At 38.9% G+C, this 20,219-nt stretch overlaps 1 protein-coding gene across 22 annotated transcripts in view; it reads right to left on the bottom strand.

The window, feature by feature from the left end:
• Positions 1-20,219, bottom strand: part of DST (dystonin) — a 356,441-nt gene that overhangs the window by 60,067 nt on the left and 276,155 nt on the right. For 19 of the 22 annotated variants that reach the window (XM_048496838.1, XM_048496737.1, XM_048496783.1 and 16 more), the window contains 13 exons: positions 19,196-19,366; positions 16,392-16,558; positions 14,919-15,078; positions 14,365-14,691; positions 14,003-14,087; positions 11,020-11,261; positions 9,570-9,776; positions 6,967-7,086; positions 6,733-6,840; positions 3,915-4,133; positions 2,877-3,080; positions 1,150-1,381; positions 286-512 (listed from right to left, as the gene is read on the bottom strand). In XM_048496838.1, coding sequence (XP_048352795.1) covers positions 286-512; positions 1,150-1,381; positions 2,877-3,080; positions 3,915-4,133; positions 6,733-6,840; positions 6,967-7,086; positions 9,570-9,776; positions 11,020-11,261; positions 14,003-14,087; positions 14,365-14,691; positions 14,919-15,078; positions 16,392-16,558; positions 19,196-19,366 — 2,469 coding nt within the window. The remainder of the gene's footprint in view (positions 1-285; positions 513-1,149; positions 1,382-2,876; positions 3,081-3,914; positions 4,134-6,732; positions 6,841-6,966; positions 7,087-9,569; positions 9,777-11,019; positions 11,262-14,002; positions 14,088-14,364; positions 14,692-14,918; positions 15,079-16,391; positions 16,559-19,195; positions 19,367-20,219) is intronic. The other 3 variants (XM_048496793.1, XM_048496803.1, XM_048496878.1) reach the window with 1 other exon arrangement.

The raw sequence follows: 20,219 nt of genomic DNA, 5'->3' as shown, positions 1-20,219 counted from the left end.
CATGTGAAAGAGATCTGGGAGTCTTAGCAGACCACTAACTGAACATGAGTCAGCAGTGTGATGTGGCAGCCAAGAAAGCAAATGCAGTTCCCGGCTGCATCAAAGGAGCATAGTGTCTAGATCGAGGGGTGTAATAGTACCTTTCTATTCTGCATTGGTCAGACCTCACCTGGAATACTGTGTCCAGTTCTGGGCACCATAATTCAGGAAGGATATTGACAAGCTTATTCCTAAATAAGCGTGTGAAGAATTAGAGCTTTATATTAACAATTGTTATTCACATACCTCTGCTGATTCTTGTTGCTGTTTCACCACAGAAGGGTCAATCCCAGGTCCCTCTAGTTCCTTGATAAAATCCTGAGTATCTTTAATAGTAACTACAAGAGCCATGTGATCACACCAGAACCTTTCCGCTAGTTCCATAACATCAAGCAGTTTGGCCTCTCTTTCCTCAGCCAGAGCATGGATATCTTCCCAGATGAAGACCATTTGGTCCAGCTTATCTTGAACCACTAAGCAAGCAACACAACCAATAGTTACGTCACCAGGTTAAGATCTTCTTCGATGAAACCATTAATGAAAACTTTCATGTGCGTTCATATTGGAGACAAATATATACTTTTATTTATTATTATTTATATTTGTATACCGCCCTCCCCAAAGGCTCAGGATCTTTGAGGATCTCTAAAGGCTAAGCTGCATTTGACACAACAGTCTGTGATCAGAATCATCCTCTGAATCTAAGGTTTTTGTTTGGGGATGGGGAAGAGGTAATCTAGAACAGGCGTGGAGCCATGATGCAGGGATAGGCACTGCCCCGATCCTTCCATTGCTGCAATTTACCTTGCAGGGTAAAATATAGACACTTATATGGCAACTCTATGATTTCCCTAGAAGAAAAATAGAAGCAACCTGTCAGTTTAGCATTAAGTAATTTAAATTCAGGAAATCCCATAATCATGGCTTCTCACAGAAACTGTTCTTTACAAACCACGGGTAAATACCCATCAGACTATTTTTATGTGACATTCTCTTTTTCCTGAAGAAAAAAATTATATAAATACTGGCTCATAGTTAATTTCTTTTTTTTACCATAGTCTGCTGCTTTGTTTACCTTGACTATAAAGAGGCATTTTTAGTTTGACATACCTTTAGCAGATATATCTTTATCAGCCCCTTCCGAACGTGCAATCATTTCCTCCCCACGCTGTTTCAGAGTTTCATAAACTGGCTGAAGTTTTTCCAGATCCACGGACACATTCTTATTTTCAGTGATCTGTTCTTTAATCTTCTCAACCTCCACAGAGATTGAAGGTGGTTGCCTCAGACGCTCAATGATGCGTCCCAGGCTCTCAGTGGTTGAATCTATCTTGTCATGAAACTGTGCAGATAAATGGAGGTGAGATATGTTAGACCAGCCATGACAGTCATTGCTGACAGAGTTGGAACTGATTTTTTTTTTTGGGGGGGGGGGGGGAATCCATTTATGCCAGAATCCCTTTTATCAATTTTTTTACCAAACTTTCCCACAGACCAAACGATTATGGTTCTTCATATGATTACTGCTAGAAATTGAAATCAAAAGGTCGCTCCTAGTCTACATGATTGGATAAGTAAAATAAAGTAAAATAAGTAAAATAAAAAAGATTTATATTTTGGTAAAGTTAACTTTTTATCAAAAATATAATGACACAAATTAGATAATTTATGATCAAATACAATACAGAAAATGGAAAAGGTTATTTCATAATTTAGATTCAGATTTCTGTAAGCTGGGGTTTTCAGTGGGTGTTTTACAATCATTTGTTTTTAGGATCTGTTATATTTGTATTTCCAATTATTTTCATGATGTTTGTATTTGTATGGAATTATATTAATATTTTATATTAATTAAAAAATCATTGCTGAATTAAAGGTGTCTGTAAGAACCTCAGCTGTATATGTATATGTACATAGGAAGTTTTGCAAGTATTTTAACAAATACTGTAAGTAAGTAAATAAGTAAGAAAATAAGTAAATAAACATCTCATTGTTCTTAGGGACAGCTAGATACCAGTATTTGCTGTGCTATTCTATCTCTGAGAAAAGAATATATTTCTGCTTTATCAGATTAATCCTTTTCTACCATAACAGCAAAAGCTTGGTCTAAAGACCTCAAAAAAGACAATGGAGTACTAACAGACAGCTACTATTTACAGAATTGTTTGGGTTGTTTGGAAGGAATAAGTGAGTCAAAAGAAGTAGACCAATCAGTAACCAGTCCTCCCATCTTTTGGCAAAGACAGCGGCAGTAATCCTTGGCCATCCATACATCAAGTACTCTTTTCAGTTGCCTTCTCAATTTATCATCAGGAATACACAGTTTTGCTATTTTCATGTTATTTATTTATTTTTATCCTACTCTTCCTCCAAGAAGTTTAGGGTAGCCTACAAGGTTTGCACACATCCCCCACCCCCACCACCACCACCGAAATGCAGTGACTGACCCAAGGTCATGCAGAGTGAACTGGGGCTTCCCCAGAACAGGGCTCTATGCATTGCTATACACACTGGCTCTTTATAAAGATGTCTTCATAAAACTTTCATGTTAAATTCACATATTTATCAGATATATTTTCAAAATAAGTACTTTGAGCTAATCTGTTTCTATTTTTATTTAAAAAGCCAGGTTTACCAATACAAAATGTCCTAATCTACTAACAAACAGGAAAAGCAAAATCATGAACAATGGCCTAAGCATTCATTCTCATGTCAATGGGTAGGCTACATTCCACATATGCCTACAATATATCTTGAGTACACTGACAAAAGATAACAACATCCTCTTGTGAGGGGGGGGCGGGGAATCCAATTGCTTGTCTGATAAAAAGTGTTACCTGGGTAGACTGAGAAATGGCTTCATCCAGAGCCTGAGCTCGCTTTTTGACATCTTCCTTAATTTGACTGTAAAGGGTATCAGCTGCTACATATTTCTCTTGGATTGAAAATCCTTCTTTGGGGCTCAGCTCCAGAAGCTGAGGTCCAGTTTTGTTCATCTTGTCTATATGAGGCTTGTGTTCAGCAATCAACTCTCGTAGTTGCTATAGCAAAGGAAAACACTTATCAGTACCCTAGTCTTGCACTGCCACATTACAGCTGTCTGCATACCAACACTATCCAGCTGGCAAAGAAGTCTAAACAAATATCCTGCACATTAAGGCAAAAGATAATTCATGTGGAATATGGCCCAATGCCTTTTTGTGATTTTTCTGCCTCTTACTTGAACCAACACCAATTCACACATTATAGAGAACATGGGTAGGGTCTAAAGGTCCCCATTCAGAACAAACCGGCAGATTCTCTTCAATTCCTCGGTGTTGGGTGACTGACCTGGATCAGGATTGCATGTGAACCCTGGATCAGCCTCCTTGCCGTGGCATCGGGTTTCCAAACTTCCTCACCCCAGACCATTTCAGATCATGAACATTTCACAGGGAAGGAAAGGCTGAAGCCCCTTCTCCATGGGCACCACGGTACCAATCCAAATCTGGCACTGCACTCATGGGAAATGAGGAGAACACACAACCCCTGTCTGACTGTTAGACAGGGTTGGTACACCAGAACCAACCTGTATATTCTGCCATGTGTGCACTGGGAAATCCTGTCTGCTGGAAAATCTGAAAAGTTGGTCAGCATTCATTTTGAACCACAGTGTTTGCTGTAAATTTGAAAGATACTGTATTGTTCCCTATATTGTATATAGCGACTGATGTTTCTTTGTTACTACAAACTAAGAAGTTATCTATATTCATATTTAAACAAAATGACAACTTTTGTGATGCAGTTGCTTAATAATAAATCATTGCTATTACTTGCCAATACGATGAACTCTTTTAAAAACTTGCCTACTCTTATTTTGCTACCTGCATCCTTACCCTATGTTCTTCTTGCTGGTGCTTTAGTGTCTCATATTCAAGAGCTGGTGCTGGAAGCTGCGAGATAACCAGTTTTGTTTCAGTCAACCAAGGCCAAATCTCTTCATATGTCTCCCAGAACTGGCTGACCAGAGACTGCGCACGTTCCAGCTGGAGATTCCTTTTAGAATTCATCTGACAGAGTGTATCGTATTTCTGTAAGAGGCTTTTCAGTTTGTTCTGTTAAAGAAATCGTCAATAAACAACAGCGTTTATAAAAGCATTTTTAGAAGAAAATAAGTGCTTTTCTGCTAGAGGAAGCTAATGGTCCACCCAACACTAGGGTTCTCAGAGCTGTTAGTCAGATGGAACAACCCAGCTGGAAGAAAATAGCCACATCACCTCTCTCAGCTCCTGGCATTCAGGAATGCACTTCCTATGAATATGGATGTTCAATTTGACTGTTATCACTAGTAGCTTTTTTTATATGCCTATGTTCCATTCATTTGTCTAGCCCCCTCCCCATGCCCCAGGTCCCACTTAAAGCCAGATTTTGTAGCTGAGAATTCTGTAAATTAACTATGCAAAAGTACTTCCTTTTGCCTGTCCTAGCAAAATTTGTTTTAATCTTTTGCTAGTCTGTCCAGATAACATTTTAATCAATTTGTCTCTTCTGACTAGAATTTTACAGCCATTTAAGCTAAAGATTATCACCAGATCTTGTTTCAGTGAGTTCCGCACATTAATTATGTGTGAAGAGTTTATTCTTTGTCTGCTCAGCAATTTTTGGACCCCCTCAAAGGTTAAATATTTTGCAAAAGGACAATTAAGTTCTTCCTATCCACTTAATAATATGCTTAATTGTATAAACTTCTATCACATCTCCCCTTGATCACTATTTTTCTAAACAAAATTTGTGATTCACAACAGAATTCATAATACTTCAACCTTTCTTTGAAGGAAAGATATTTGACCTCTTAATCATTTTGGTTAGTTTCTACCCACCATTATGAAGTCATACATATCTAAATTTTTCCCATAAAGATAATAGTGTGATTTGGGGATTTTTCTACTAATAACAATTTGGCATACTTTTTCCAAAACCATAATCAACTGCTTCTGTATATACTATGTCATACCTACAGAACGTACAATAAGCATGCCCATCGTGGTAGAAATTCTTGTATCTTAGCTATTATTTCCTTATAAAATATGGTAAAGATTCATGACAGAGATTCTTGCATCTTAAATGTTGTTTCCTTATAAAATACTAGCACCGCCTCCTCCTCCCCTCCAGGAGACCAGTCCATATTGTTTGGGGTGGGGGAGGCTTCTGGGTTGGGGGCGGATGGGGAGTGGGATGGAATGTTGAGTCCTGCACACCCATTAGCTAGGGGTTTGTTGTGGGACATTCCATCCCTTAGGCAATTGTGTAAAAGGATAATCATCCTCTCCACAGCTTCTTATATCATACATGTGTGTATTAGCAGATTAATCCCATTGGCAGATTAATCCCATTAGACTAGCCCAGAGGCTAAACAGTTAGAAACATTACTGGCAATTATAGCTCACTTGGAAGTAATCCTAATATAATGAATCCTAGTTAGCAGGTATCTCAGACAAAAATAGTCTATTCCCAGAGAAAGCCTGAGTATTTGTATAGTTATTAGGTCTAGGGAACTCACTTGGAAACACTGTAACTGTAAATTTATAATCATATCCTATTCCATCTTCCTCTTGGTTTCAAGCTTACTGGCTCTAGGGGAAGGGACATAAGCAAAAACAAGTGAATTCCAGATGTGGCTCACAGGAAACGTAATATGGGTGAATGGAATGGGGGAATGGAAAGGACATATATTGTATCGTCGAAGGTTTTCATGGCCAGACTCAACTGGTTGTTGTGGGTTTTTCGGGCTTTGAGGCCGAAAAAGATGTACAGCCTGTATCCGTGGCAGGCATCTTCAGAAATGTATTCACAGATACACCTCTGAAGATGCCAGCCACAGATGCAGGCGAAACGTTAGGAACAAGATCTACCAGACCACGGCCACACAGCCCGAAAAACCCACAGCAACCAGAGGCATATAGTGTCCACACAGAGGTAAAGAACTGAGATATGTGTATGCGGGGGTATTGCAACGGATTCATGAAAAGCCTAGGATAAAAATAGGGACAGAGCTTGCTATCCCAAAATGCCACAGCGAGTCCATGTACTGAGAATGTTGACCAACTGAAAGGAAGGTACTTCCTGAAGATCATCTCTTTTCATTTCTCTGTTTAGTCAGGTAACAGCTCTTAAGAGAGGAAATGAAAGCTTTGGTTAGTGGCTGCACAGTCTTTTGACATATGAAACACAGTGTTTTGTTTCTGGATTTAAAAAGGTCAGGGCTGAGGAATGATATCATGCTATCTGAGAAAGGGTGACACTTCTGGCATTTTGCTCAGGAGCAGCAGAAGACCACTGCTTTCACATCCTGCATGTGAGCTTCTGAACATATCTGGTGGGCCACTGCGAGTAGCAGAGTGTTGGATTAGATGGACTCTGGTCTGATCCAGCAGGCTCTTTCTTATGTTCTTATTTTCCTTGATATTTATCAGGGAATTCTGGTGTGTTGTTATCCCATACCTGTAAGATGCTGTTGCTACTTATATATTGGCAGGTCAGGGGACAAGCCATTTGGAGCCTTCCTATTCCAGAGGAAAGAATGCAGGTAGAGTCAACCATTGTGGTAACTTAATCTTTCAAAGCACACTTCATAATCTTTTGCAGAGTAAAATATCCCCGATGAAGGCAAACATTACTAAGCAAGTGCTGCGAAGTACCAATAAAGCCATATACCTTCATTGCTCGTTTCTCCTCTTCTGGGCATGTCTTCATAATCTCATCACCAGATGCAACAAGTTCATCTATCATATCCTTATGCTTTAAAATCTCCATAGCAAAGGCCTAATGGCACAATAAAATATTGTGATATTAAGAACATGTGGACACAGGGGAAAAACATGTTCTGTGAGAGTCTGACAATCAAATCAAGGCAGACTGATTAACATGTAACAGATGGTAACACATTACCTTTTGAACTTGTAGCTGAGCAGCGGTCTGGTCACGTTCGAGCCTAATAACACCAAGAGACAGTAATTTCTTCTCTGTTTCAGCAGCCCAGGCCAATTCAGCATCAGCGGCATGATCAAACTAAAGAAATGACACAGCAGTAAAAGAACCATTTGCAAACACCAATTGTGCGGCAGCTTGTATTCAAAGAAAAATTTATACTTGACAAAACCAAATTGGAAAATTCGCTATAAGGATCGTAACAGAGTGGTACTTAAAACAGGACGTACTGCCAGGAAAGGGTTTTTAAAATTGCAACAACAATTCCTTATGCAAGGATTGATTTTTTTTAAAAAAATTAACACATTGTTTAAGGGACTTTGGTTGTAATTCTAAAGAGACATTCCTAGGAGTCAGCCCCACTGAATAACATGAAACATGCTTCCAAGCAGATCTGCTTAGGATTGCTCTCTTTGGGTAACTGTGTCAGTGTACCCTTGCTTGAGGTACTAGATAGCTAATCCGAGGCCTTTGAGGAGAGTAGATTAGGTGGCCTCTTGGTGTGACTGAACATGACGACTTCTCATAGTCTCAGAGCTATCACTTTTCATGTTAGGAAATTTCAAGACTCTCAGTAACACTGACAGCCCAATCCAAAAGTGTGTGTGGTGGGGGGGGGGGATAGAATGAGGCTGGGGAAGGCGCTGCTGCACTGTCTCCAAAGAAAAAAAGGATCTTTTCTCCCCCAGGAAAGCCAATTGTGGAAATGACTTACACTACCTTTTGGGGTGGCATAAGTCTCCACTGCTGAAGAGGGGCATTCCCTGGCCAAAGGTTCTTTCAGAATGCTCCCCCTCTACGCTGGTATGAGCATTTTTTACAACAGCTTGCCACTGCAGGGGTCAGCTTCCAGATTTGGGCACTGCAGTGGCTAGCTGCCAGGATAAGTCCCTCAGTGCCAGTGGCCAGTGGCCATGACAGGTTGCATGATGCTGGTGGCATGAGTGCCACCATAACCCTTCCTCCGCACCAAATGATATAATACTTTGTACTCAAACTTAAGAATTTCTATCAGTATTTTTACAAACATATACAATTGTTTTCTTTAAAGCATCTCTAAGACTTTTTCCCCTGTCACAATGCAGTGCTTTTTTGGAAAAAAACTCATGGAATCTGCCTTCTGGGAAAGGCTTTATTTCTGCTTGACATAAAAGCGTTAGTGGGTCAGAAGCCCTTTCAGGAAAAATAAGAGTTATGCCCTACAGCAATTATTTTTAGTAAATATGTTCACAGGTTTGAATAAAGCAAACTTTTTTTGTAGAACAGATTAAAGGATGCAATCATCACAATACTCCAAGTTAGTGGAGCCCACGATAGCAGTTTGATGATTTTAGTTTACATTAGAGGCGACATGGGGAAAGCTACATTTATTAATGGCTATTTTATGTAAAAAATATCTTGTTTAATTATGTTACGAGTAACAGAATCAAAAGTCTAAATTACATTTCCTAGTTTTCATGGCCATTACATTTTCGTGTTTTAGGGCTGCAATTGTATCTAATGTGGAATTCAATGCAAGTGATCGAAGTAATGGCCAACAGCACAGGTTAGATAGATTCATGGAGGATAAGTTCATCAATGGCTGCTACCGATGGTGAATAAAGGGAACCTCCATATTTAGAGGAAGTAAACCTCTGAATACTGGTACTACAAGACAGCATTAGGGAGGGTCTTAGCCTTTATCCTTTCTTCCAAGGCAACTGTTTTGGATGTTGTGTAAAACAGGAAGCTGGACTAGAAGGACTAGTCTGAACCAGCAGGCCTTTTATGCTGCTATTCAGTAAGCACGCTCACCTTAAAGTAAAATCTAGCTCTCAGTTATTCTTTAAATTATGATGCATGGCTTAAAAGGAAAATATGAGGGCCTGACATTTCTCCATGTCCCTTACAAATAATTCTTCATCTCACTGTTAATCTATTTGAAAGAGACCACAAATATACACTGTCATTCCACATTTACAGTCAGACAAAGTACGTTGTAAGTTTTCAAAGAGAAGTATATGAACTGAGTCATGCTGATTAAAGGGCCAATAAATTAAATGGTTAGAAAAAATTTAAAACGAACCTTAACAAAACACTGATGAGTACATAACTGTCTTTTAAAATTCTACTGGCCATTGCAAATAACATTTGCCTTTCCAGAGAAACCGTATCCTCCAACCACTGTTTGCATCTTTATTTCAAGGAATTGTTTACACAAGCTGGTATTTGACCTACATAGCAGTGCAGATTGCAAAAGTTATGAGCTTTGAATTTGCAACCCTTGCTCTGGCAAAATTCCTATGGAGAGAACCACGGGATGCCGCATACAATGCTACCCAATAAGAGGCTGATCCGTAATTTGTGTCAACAAGGTGGCAGATGGCTTCAACAATGCCTGGATTTGTTTTGGTCTGGACCCCATGTCTAAAAATTAAGACCATGGTCTTTTCAAGCAGCCCATTCTTGTGTAAAGGCCTTCTGCTATCATGAACCTCAGGCTTGTATTTATATACCCAGAGATTATTTTTCTTCCCACATCAAACAGAGAATAAAACTATGGGATTGTGGGCAGAATTGTTTACCTGTTGTGATCTTAGAATGGCAGCATCAATCTCCTCCACTTTTTCGGTTATAGTGTCAGTCAATGACCTGTACCGCTCATTGTCTTCTGTGACCATTTTGTCTATCCCTTCTCGTGCCCTCCATGGCACCAGTTCTAGCAAAGCACTGCTGACTTCATTGAGAGTGTCCAATAAGCTCCTGTTCTGTTTTGCTTCTTTTTTCAGTTCCTAAACATAATCAGCACATTTAAAATCCAAAGTATCTTACAGTTTGGTAGACATAATGGGTTTAATTTAATTTAGCTGTGTATTTTAGTTTGGCTGCACATATTTATGACTTTCTGTGAACTGATTGTTTACAGGCAACTTAGCTCACTGAGCCTATACCGAGATCTGATACGTAATTATTTATAGTCTGCCTGACTCACAAAGACTCTAGATTGTACAACTGTGTGTTCTATCATGTATTGTGTTATACTGTACCTTATGTATGAAAAACATGTATTTTTAAACTAACATTGAAAATGCCTTTTTTGGCCTAGTAACAAAAAATGTACAACATTAAAGATCCACACAAAGGTTCCATGTTGGTTCCACCTCCCCCAGTATTTTAAATTACCAAAGAGGAAGGAGCTGGAGTGTTTTACTTGTAAACTACAGCTGAAAACAGCACTCTCATTTCAGCTCTATAAGCTTTGCTTTTGTTATTGTATGACAGAGAAGCAGGTGATTCCTGAAGGGAAGTTTTGATAGAATACGAATTAAATACATTCCCACAGTCTGCAGGGCAGACTACTATTCTTTAGAGCTGAAAGGAGTTGCTAGTCATTAATCAAGCAAACAAAAGGAAGAAACATATTTGTGATATCCTGATTTCGCTCTCCTCTTTGTTGCATAAATCAACTGAACAACAAAATGAGCACCAGTGAATTTCTGAGGTAATACCGATTGGGTTAAGTTTGAAGCAAATCTCTATAAATTAAGTCAACAAAAATATCTGACATCTAGATTTGAATTTCCTAGGGACTAGTATCTTTAAATGTGATTATTTAATGTGGGATGGCACTGTCCGGTTCTGGTCAGATTCAAGACTAAATCACAACCATGCTTCAGAATTGGATTTTCAGAGTATTTGTTGCAGTTAGCATTTTATACCACAAAAAAATTACAACATTATCAAAATGGATCAAACAATTGCACCAGGCCCATTCAGCATATGCTGAGAGAACACAGGATACTGACCAAGTAAACCAAGGCTGCACCAATCTGTGGATAAGGTTGACACTATTAATCTTTCACCTGGCTTTCAAGAATGAAAATATATCTATTAAACACAGCCAAAGATACCATATTCTGACTTGTTTACAAGATATCGTCCAGAAATCTGCATATTATGTTACTTAATGGCTAAACATCTCTATATAGGAAATCACTTTTTAGATAGGTGAAGATCTTCAACATTTATACCCACCCTTTGTCTGTCTTGTGCTTGATTTAATACTTTGCCTTTGGGGCTCTGAGCTTCATATGAAAGTAATTCCGCTTCAGTTTTGTCAAGCCAAGTACAAAGTTCCTCGTGAGCTGATTGCAGCTGCCCAGAAAGTTGTAGAGCCTGCTCTAAGGTCTTGGATACATCGGAACTCAGCTTAGTGATGTCTTTGTATCTTGCTTTAATGCCCTCCAATTTATCTTGGATTATGACAACTTCATCGCCTGTATTTTGGAAGAGATATTATTATACAAATGACAACCGAATCTAAAGCAATTCAGAATTTAAGGGTAGGTCCAGAATTCAGATTTCTAGGCATGACAGCTTCCTTGTTCATTTCAATCTCCACATTCTTCAGCATTCACTGATCAGTAGTTTCCCCTATTCAAGCACTCAGGGAACTCTATGCACTCATCTCACCACATACAGATTTTTGGATCAAGGTACATTTCTGATCTCCTCAAAATCTGAATATGATGTGATCTTGCTCCTGCATTTCACTTTTGACTTCACTTTTTAAAGAAAACATTCAATTTGCAGATGTCAAGTTAGAGTTAACTATCTGTATTATATAACACAAATCCCATGGTTCTCCTTTCTTTATGAACTTTTTCTCACTGTCCTCAGAATTTATGTTAGTCATGATTAATAACAGGGGACTTCTCTTGTTCAAGTATTCTTTAAATACATGTCAACATCCTTTTCACTGGGATTTACATACTTCCTAATGAACGACAGTACCAGTATTTCAGAAATAAGAATGCTGGGTTTTTTTGAAAGGCTATATTCCCCCATTATGATGCCCTACTTCACAAGTGAGGGTAGGCCCAACATTAAGATTAATATAGTAAAGCATAGTAGAAAAGAATGAAAGCAAAAAAGAAAAAAGAGGAGACAGAGAGGAGAGGCCAGATGAAGGCAGAATAATGTTGATGCCCTTGGAATTGAGCAACTTTGTACAAAATCACACTTTGACTACCTTTTCTTTAAACACTGAGCAACAGATTTGGGGAGTCAGCTTGGTGTAGTGGTCAAAGTGTTGGACTGATATCCAGGAGAACCAGTTGAAATCCCTGCTCTGCTTTGGATTTCAAGCCAGGCACACTCAGCCTATACCACCTCACAGAATTATTGTGAGGATAAAATGGAGGAGAACCATGGAAGCAATTTTGGGTTTCCATTGGGGAGAATGATGGAGTATAAATATGAAGCAAATAAATAAGTTTGTATTATACTGTATGTTAGTTTAGCGTAGTATCTTCAAAAAGCCATCTATATTGAGATTCTGTAACATGCACATTAATTTAAATTTAATTGGCCAATTAATTTGTTAAATTCCTGATGGTCATTCAGCTGTCAGCACTAATTGCAAGAAAGAATGTACATTTTTATTTGTTCATGACCCTGTCTGAACTATCACTGATAGACGAAGAATCAAAGGCCATAGGAAAACTGCCGTTCACTACACTGGGTTTACCTTTCCAGGGAACAATGTAAATTCGGATTCTGAATTATTTCTCGCCTCTCTTGTCTTCCTGCCTCCCAGCCCCAAATTATGTGTCTCTGGGAGAGCTCATGGAGCTAGTGACTGGAAAATTAAGGAATGGTTGGTCTGCAAACCAGACATGCTGTGGGTGTAATTGGAATGCAACTTTCCCACAGTACTGGCCTAATGTGGGAGAAGTAGCCTCTCTGAAAGCAAAAGGGGGAGTAATCATTCAGTTCACTTGTAAACGTTACAGAGACCCATTACAAGATTTTTCTATTTATTCCTCCTTGCAAGAGATAGAAAGACAGAGAGGAGAGAGAGTTCGTAACATTACATTAAAAACATCAGATATTTAAGTGATTATTTATTCAAAAGGCCACATGACACAATTCCACATATCTGCCACCCACTAAATAACTTAAAAATTACGAACTATTGTTCAGGAAGGAAGGGGGAGAGCAATAGCTCAGGGTTAGAGCACAGCTAACAAATGATGTCCCTGCCAATAAAAAAAAGTAGGCTGGATTAGATGGACCAGTCATCTGACTCAAAATGGTAACTTCTGACGATCACAAAATGGGCTCACAAATGATGAAGGTTGAAAACAATCACTGATGCTACCACAACCCTGTATGTATGTTCAACGTCTTCCCTTTCTTTTTTAAGACAATGTAGGGTCCAGGCCTTCAGTGCGAAATGAGTATATGTACACATAGAAGGCCTCTCATGCCATGGAAATCCGTGCAACATGTCACATTCCCTTTAAACCAATAAAATTAAGTTTTCCCTAGTGGTGTTAACAGCAGTGATAGAGCGAATAGAGATTACCTTTTCACAGATGAGGTGACCTCTATAGGTATGAAGTTCTGCATATTTAGGCACTTTGAAATCAATGAGGCTTCAATAATAAGACACAAACGTAGCCTTTTACCATCCCATTGAAATCAATGGATCTTAAAAATGTTGGTTGATTCATTCCCTTAGTATTTATGTAATAATTCTCCTACATGCTGAAAAACCTTTTCTATACTTTAACTCAAAATACTCCTGTAAGGTGGGCCCCACAAAGATGAGTTGAAGCAAACAGATGATTATGTTCCTAATCTTTCCCACTGAGTTCATGCCTGAAATGAAATTTGAACTGAGGATTTCCAGTTCATAGCTCATGCTTTCAACCATTACATTCTTCCAAGCTCACAGTGAACGTTGCTATTTTTTTTTACTATTTCTACATCTCCAATACCTGACAAAGTTACTTTGTATTCACGAAAGCTTATACCTTGGAAAATGTTGTTGGTCTTCAAGGTGCTACTGGACTTGAATTTTGTTCTACATCTACAATCAATACTGAAACTCTGACTTGAAACTGAAGCACTTTCGAAAGGATGAGTGCTCACAAGGGCACAGAGAAGTTCCCACTGAGCTGCGCGTCACTTGTCCCTGTTGCTAAATCACTGGTTTCCTTAAGACTCTCACCTGTAGTTTGTTTGAGGAGCTCCAAACCATTTTGTATTGCTTGATCAACATTTTGCTTTCTGAGCAGAATCTCTTCTTGAAGAACCTAGGAGATTTCAGAATTGTTTTATAGCTGTAGAAGTTACACAATTGAAAAGGCTTTAAAACTACCGCTTGTTCTAGCTGCATTTATTGGACTGAAAAAATGAAGGCTTAAAATGAAACAAATAATAATAATAATAATAATAATATAATAGATAATGATTATAATGAGGATGAGGATGATGATGATAATAATAATAATAATAATAATAGATAATGATACTGCTAAAATCAATAGTACCAAAAATAACAGAAAATTAACAGAAAACAAATGCAAATACCAGCATTTCAGTGTGTTGTTTCACAAGCAAGTCAGTATTGTAGTCTTGGACTGCCAATTTGCTCAACCTCTGATGGACTTCATTCAGCCAATTCATCAATTCAACTTCATCCTCTCCAAAAATCTGAGCGTTGCAATAGGCTTGCTGGAGCAGCTCACCCCTTCTGCTGCTTTTCTCCTGGATCTCAATATATCGGGTTTTGGATGAATCTAGTTTCTCCTGCACCATATCTTTATCTTCCCTGGAGCTCAATGTCTTTAAAGCCTCCCCAATACTAATAGCTTGCTGTAAATTTTTATTGCGAATAATGATGTCTTCCTCTGAGGCCTAAATGAAGTGTTCAAAATAGTTTTTAAAAGAACACGACCACAGAAAAGAAAAAAACACAAAACATGAGCAAAACTGAACACAAAAAGCGATGCAAATAAAGCTATGAAATGATAGCAATACAGATATGTACAAACTCATCAACACAAAAAAATGGAGCTCCCTCAATTTGTTGAACAATTAAGTTAGAAATGATGACCCAAATGAATGACACAAAAAAGTCTTACTTTATGTTGAGATATCTGCTGTTGTAATTTGGAGGCCTGTGTTCCAATGGGCTCAGAATTTGAAAGCTTTTTCTCAGTGGTGGTTAGCCATTCAACTATGGGTTCTAAGGTTTCATGGAATTGCTGTGCTACAGCTGAGATCTTTTCCAACTGACAATTCCTACAACATGCCAAGACCAAAAATAAAAAAACCATTTGTTAGGATGTAAAATACCCCACACTTACGTCTTCAAGTCTGCTCTGATCCAACAAAAATGTAATTATCAGTGGAAGTGGTGAGGAATCTATCACTCTGAAACAAAATTCTGTGAACCACCAACATTACTTAAACTAGCATGAGCCAGAATGAACCAAACAAGAGACTGCAATATTTTATAGATTTGCTTAATGACATTCTGTTTTACGACTTCCACATTGATAAGCTGAAAAGAACAAGTTATATCAGCAGAGGCACATCTAGGGAGCGTGAATGTTGTGCTAAATTCAAAGGACAGAATTTCACATTAAAAGCACACAAGGCTGCCACTGACAGATTCGGTGTTGCAAGTCTCAGCCTTCTCAGTCACATTTGGTTCAATTTAACCCATACTCTTCTCAACATGACAGCCAGTGATAAAGAAAAGCAAATCGTAACAATGTTGAAACCTGGGTTTAGTTGAACTACTCATTACACCGGGGGCGGGGTGTGTGTGTGTGTGTGTGTTTGCAATCCAGAAGTGACATTCTTGCTGGCAAGCCAACACTATTTGTAATGAGTAGTTCTGTTCTATAATCTGTTCCACTGAAAGATCTCAGGAGATTTTTGAATTAATCTGTGATCTGAGACCATTTCAAGTGGAAAAGCCAGGTGCTACAACTCTGCACACAACACATGTGCTGTTCCACTCAGTTTGGGTGCCCTCCTCCACAAGTTGCTGGGATGGAAATTTATAGGCAGAATCAGTCTATGTGAACTCCCCAGTGCCCACCAGTTTGGGAACAAATGGAGCTTTCCCCTAAATCACAGGTGTCAAACTCATGGCCCTCCAGATGTTATGGACTACAATTTCCGTCATCCCCTGCCAGCATGATGCTGGCAGGGGATAATGGGAACTGCAGTTCATAACATCTGGAGGGCCGCGAGTTTGACACCTGTGCCCTAAATAATCAATATTTTATTGTATACCTCAGGAATTAATGATTTAATATTTTGTTGTTGATTTCATGGCTTGCTTCTTGTCTGAGGACTGTTTTATGGAAACCAGTTCAAGCTGATCAATATAGTTTTCTGCCCTGGCCAGCTCCTGATTTTTTTTAATATTAGTAATTTATATGCTTATTGTTTTGTGATTTTATTCAGCCTCAAATATGAATGCCAATCTCACAATCAACAGAATGAAAACCTTTATACATCTGCAGATTATATATTGCTCCACACTGCATTTAGGCATGCACCCTGCTGCGCTTGTGATTGAATAAAAAGCTTTCACATACCTGGCTTCAGCCTTATTGAGCAACACATCCCATCTGCTATTTAGGAGGCTCAGCTGTTTCAAGATCTTCCGTTTATCACCAGGCTCTGCTGACTCTGCAATTTTCTCCCCCTCACGCTTGATTAGTTCGACAGTGGGCTTGCGGTCATCCAGCAACCTCTGGAGAAGCTGGAGACAAAATAATCAACAATCAGATTGCCAGGAAATGGCTGTATTACTACAAAGGAGTAAAAAGATGAAGATGCAGATTCTTCAAGGTTTTGCTTACTGGGAGAAATGGCATGCTTCAAGGAAAAATGTCCCAAGATGGTGGCAATATTACAGTGCAAATGCTATCAGGTACATAAGTAATTTATGATTAGAGCTGGCAAAGTAGGCTGGTCTCAATATAGATCCCACTTCTTTCCAGACATATTTTACTCATGTTTATGTTACATACAATAAACTATAGGGGCAGGAAACAAATATGAATGCACAAAACTACATGTTGTAAACTATTAAAGCATCAAAATACTAACAAGTTAGCATACCCAAGGGGGTAAGTTGAGATTCGGGTGCCTCTTTTAAATATGGGTTGTATGCATGATGTTGCTATTGTTTTAATGGATTTTAATGCACTTTTGTCTTTTGTACACTATGTCATATTGTCTGTTATTGGTTTTACTATACACCGTCCTGAGCCCTTCAGGGATAGGGCGGTCTATTAAATATAATTAATTAATTAAGTTATTTGAAAAGTCAGTCTCTGTATGAATAAAATATATGTTAGAATAGGGATCAGTAAGTAGAGGCACAAGGGCCAAATCTGGACTCCAAGGGAACACCAGCCCCTGTTCCCAAGTCACCTTGACAGAGATAAGAGGGCTATGTGGATCATGATGTAGATGTAGGAACGCTCTGGTTGGCCAAGATATTAGGTCTGTGCTAATATTCAGCCATTTGGGAAAATCAGTGAACACAGGGACAGAATTTGCAATCTTCTCCGAAGCCCAGCTGCCTAGCCACTGGTGGCTCTGACATGTGGGTCCATTGACATTCACCATCAAATTTGACAGCAGTGAATTAGGTATTTATATGCAACATAAGAATACTCTGGCAAAAACATGGCAAGCAGATAAGACCACATCATCAGCATGTTATCACAATATTACCCAGTTTACAGAACATGCGCAAAGCCCAATGATGTTTCAGTCACAGAAAAGTAGAGCGTAAGTACAGGGACAAATTTCAGTTCCCCAGTATTAGAAGAGGAGGATAAAGTGGCAGAAGAAAAAGAGGAGGAAAGGTTGGTTTTTATACCTTGCTTTTCCCTACCTTTTAAAGAGTCTCAAAGAAGCTTATACTCACCTCTCCTTTCTCTCTCCACAACAGACACCTTGTGGGGTAGGTGGGGCTGAGAGGGTTCTGAAAGAACTGTGACTAGCCCAAGGTCACCCAGCAGCCATCATGTGGATGAGAGGAGAAACAAATTTAGTTCTCCAGATCAGACTCCACTGCTTAGGTGGAAGACTGGGGAATCAAACTCAGTTCTCCAGAATAGAGTTCTCCAGATTGCTAACCACTACACCACACTGGTAGAACACATAGCACAGGGAACAGGAAAGCTGTTTCCTACCACCTGTTTCTGAAAAAAAAAAAGCCCTTCCATTGGAGGAAAGTGTGTATGTTGTGGGGGAGTGATTTCTATTAATTCAACTTTGTAAGCTACTATGGATTTCATGAAACTCATGAAATAAACTTCCTATTTGTATTCAAGTGTAAGTATAAGAAACAGATATTTCAAGCCTTTCCTGAAAAATATACAAAAAACTAACCCAATAAATTAATTGCTTATGGGTATAGGAGGCACTTTGCTTATATGGAATCTTCGGATTCACACAGACTTCCCATTTTTTTGGATGGAATGACCCAATTCACAAGCACAAATTGGTAGATGCACAAAGTGGACTCCTCCATGAAATAGTCAAAACATTCCCAAATCCAAGAGATCTTCCTGTGCCTACAAGTGCAGGCAGGACTGAGTTTAGGAAATAATTTGTATTGTATGTGAGTGGCCTAGTTCATTGCCTTCTTTGATTGGCCATTTTTCTATTGAATACTGTAGAACAGTGGTTCTCAGCCTGGGGGTCAAATGACCCTTTCACAGGGATCACCTAAGACTCTCTGCATCAGTGTTCTCCATCTGTAAAATGGATAAATGTTAGGGTTGGGGGTCACAACAGGAAGAACTGTATTAAAGGGTCGCGGCATTAGGAAGGTTGAGAACCACTGCTGTAGAACAAAGTAAGATGCCTATAGACTTCTCTAAGAGTGATTCCACACCACATATTTATAACAAGTTTCCCTTTAAGAGAGAACAAGTTCATTTATAATGATTAGAATTCATTATAAATATGCTGTGCAGAATCCAATTAAGCTTACCACTTTACTTCATTATTAACAGTAGCATCAAGTGTTCCTTTAGCAACAATGGCCTGGGATATGGATGATGACAGCCCCAATACATTGGAGAGCTACTGCGGTAAGGTGCTTAAGAATGTTGAACCAGAATCTGCAAGATTTGGGTTCAAATCCTACCTATGCCATGGAAGCTCAATGGATGACCTTGGGCTAGTCATACTTTCTCAGTCCAACCTACCTAAGAGGGTTTTTGTAGTAACAAAAAGGAGGAAAGCATAAGCAGCTTTGGGTGCCTATTGAGGAAAAAGGAGGGGTATAAATGAATTAAATAAAATCTAATTCTTATAGTGCAACAGATCTTAGACAACAGACATCTAGCAAAAGGATTACATAACTTTCACTCACTTTTTGTTCCTGGATTTGGGCCTTTACAACTTTAAACTCAGCTGATGGAGGTTTTTGATTAGCCACCAGATCCTCAGTGTCAATCAGCCAGCTGAGTATGGATTCGAGAGCATCTTGAAACCTCCCACAGTGGAGTAATGCTTCTTGCAATTGAGCTGCTCTTTGGGCAACCTTAAAAAACACAGACATTTTAAATATCATCCTTCCTCTGCTATCTCCTCCAATTTGAAATGTATGCTATGTAGAATAAATCAGGTTAAGAAGAAAAAGTAACCATTTAAATCTAGTACACTTTGGTTCTTGTAGCTCTTCACTGATTCAGCGAGTGGCATCTATGCCCCTTAGTAAAATTTAAAGTTGAGGTCAGTACAGGTCATGAATATTACAGGTGTCTGTATCAAGATAAGCTGCAGGTTCTCAAAGGGAGAGATAGTTCTGACTGGGCACTTCAGATCATCCTCAGTGAGGTTGGATCCTTCACAGAGCATTTCCATGTATATCCATCTTCATTTGAATAGGAGGAAAAATGTTCCCCCTCTTGTCAGCAAGATACAAAATTGTCTGAATTATCCTATGCGTTTGCTGTCAGTATTTGCATTAATAAAGCACATCTCTGTTTTCTAGAGGTTTCTGATTCTCTACCATTATACACTTACAGAGTACTGTGCCAATCTGCTCCTTCAGAAGCTCAATATAAACACAGGCTATTGAGCTCAATATAAACATATGGCACATCAGAATGGGTTAATTCATAACAAATACCTCAGAAAGTCTACTCTGAAAAATTTAGTATGGTATACATGTAGCTGCCTTATACTGAGTCAGACCACTGCTCTACAAAGGTTGTTATAAACTGACCTGATTGACTACAGCTCTCCAAAGCTTCAGGGAAAGGTCTTTCAACATTACCTACCACCTGATCCCTGGAGTTGCTGGAGATTAAGCCTGGATGGAAGGCAAATGCTTTACCACTGAGCCACAGCCCTTCCCCAAGGAAGAAGGAAAAGGCAATACTGCCTTTCTT

Source organism: Sphaerodactylus townsendi, linkage group LG01, assembly GCF_021028975.2.
Source record: "Sphaerodactylus townsendi isolate TG3544 linkage group LG01, MPM_Stown_v2.3, whole genome shotgun sequence".
NCBI lineage: Eukaryota > Metazoa > Chordata > Lepidosauria > Squamata > Sphaerodactylidae > Sphaerodactylus > Sphaerodactylus townsendi.
Note: the sequence above shows the minus strand (reverse complement) of the source record. Positions and strands in the feature narration are given on the sequence as shown.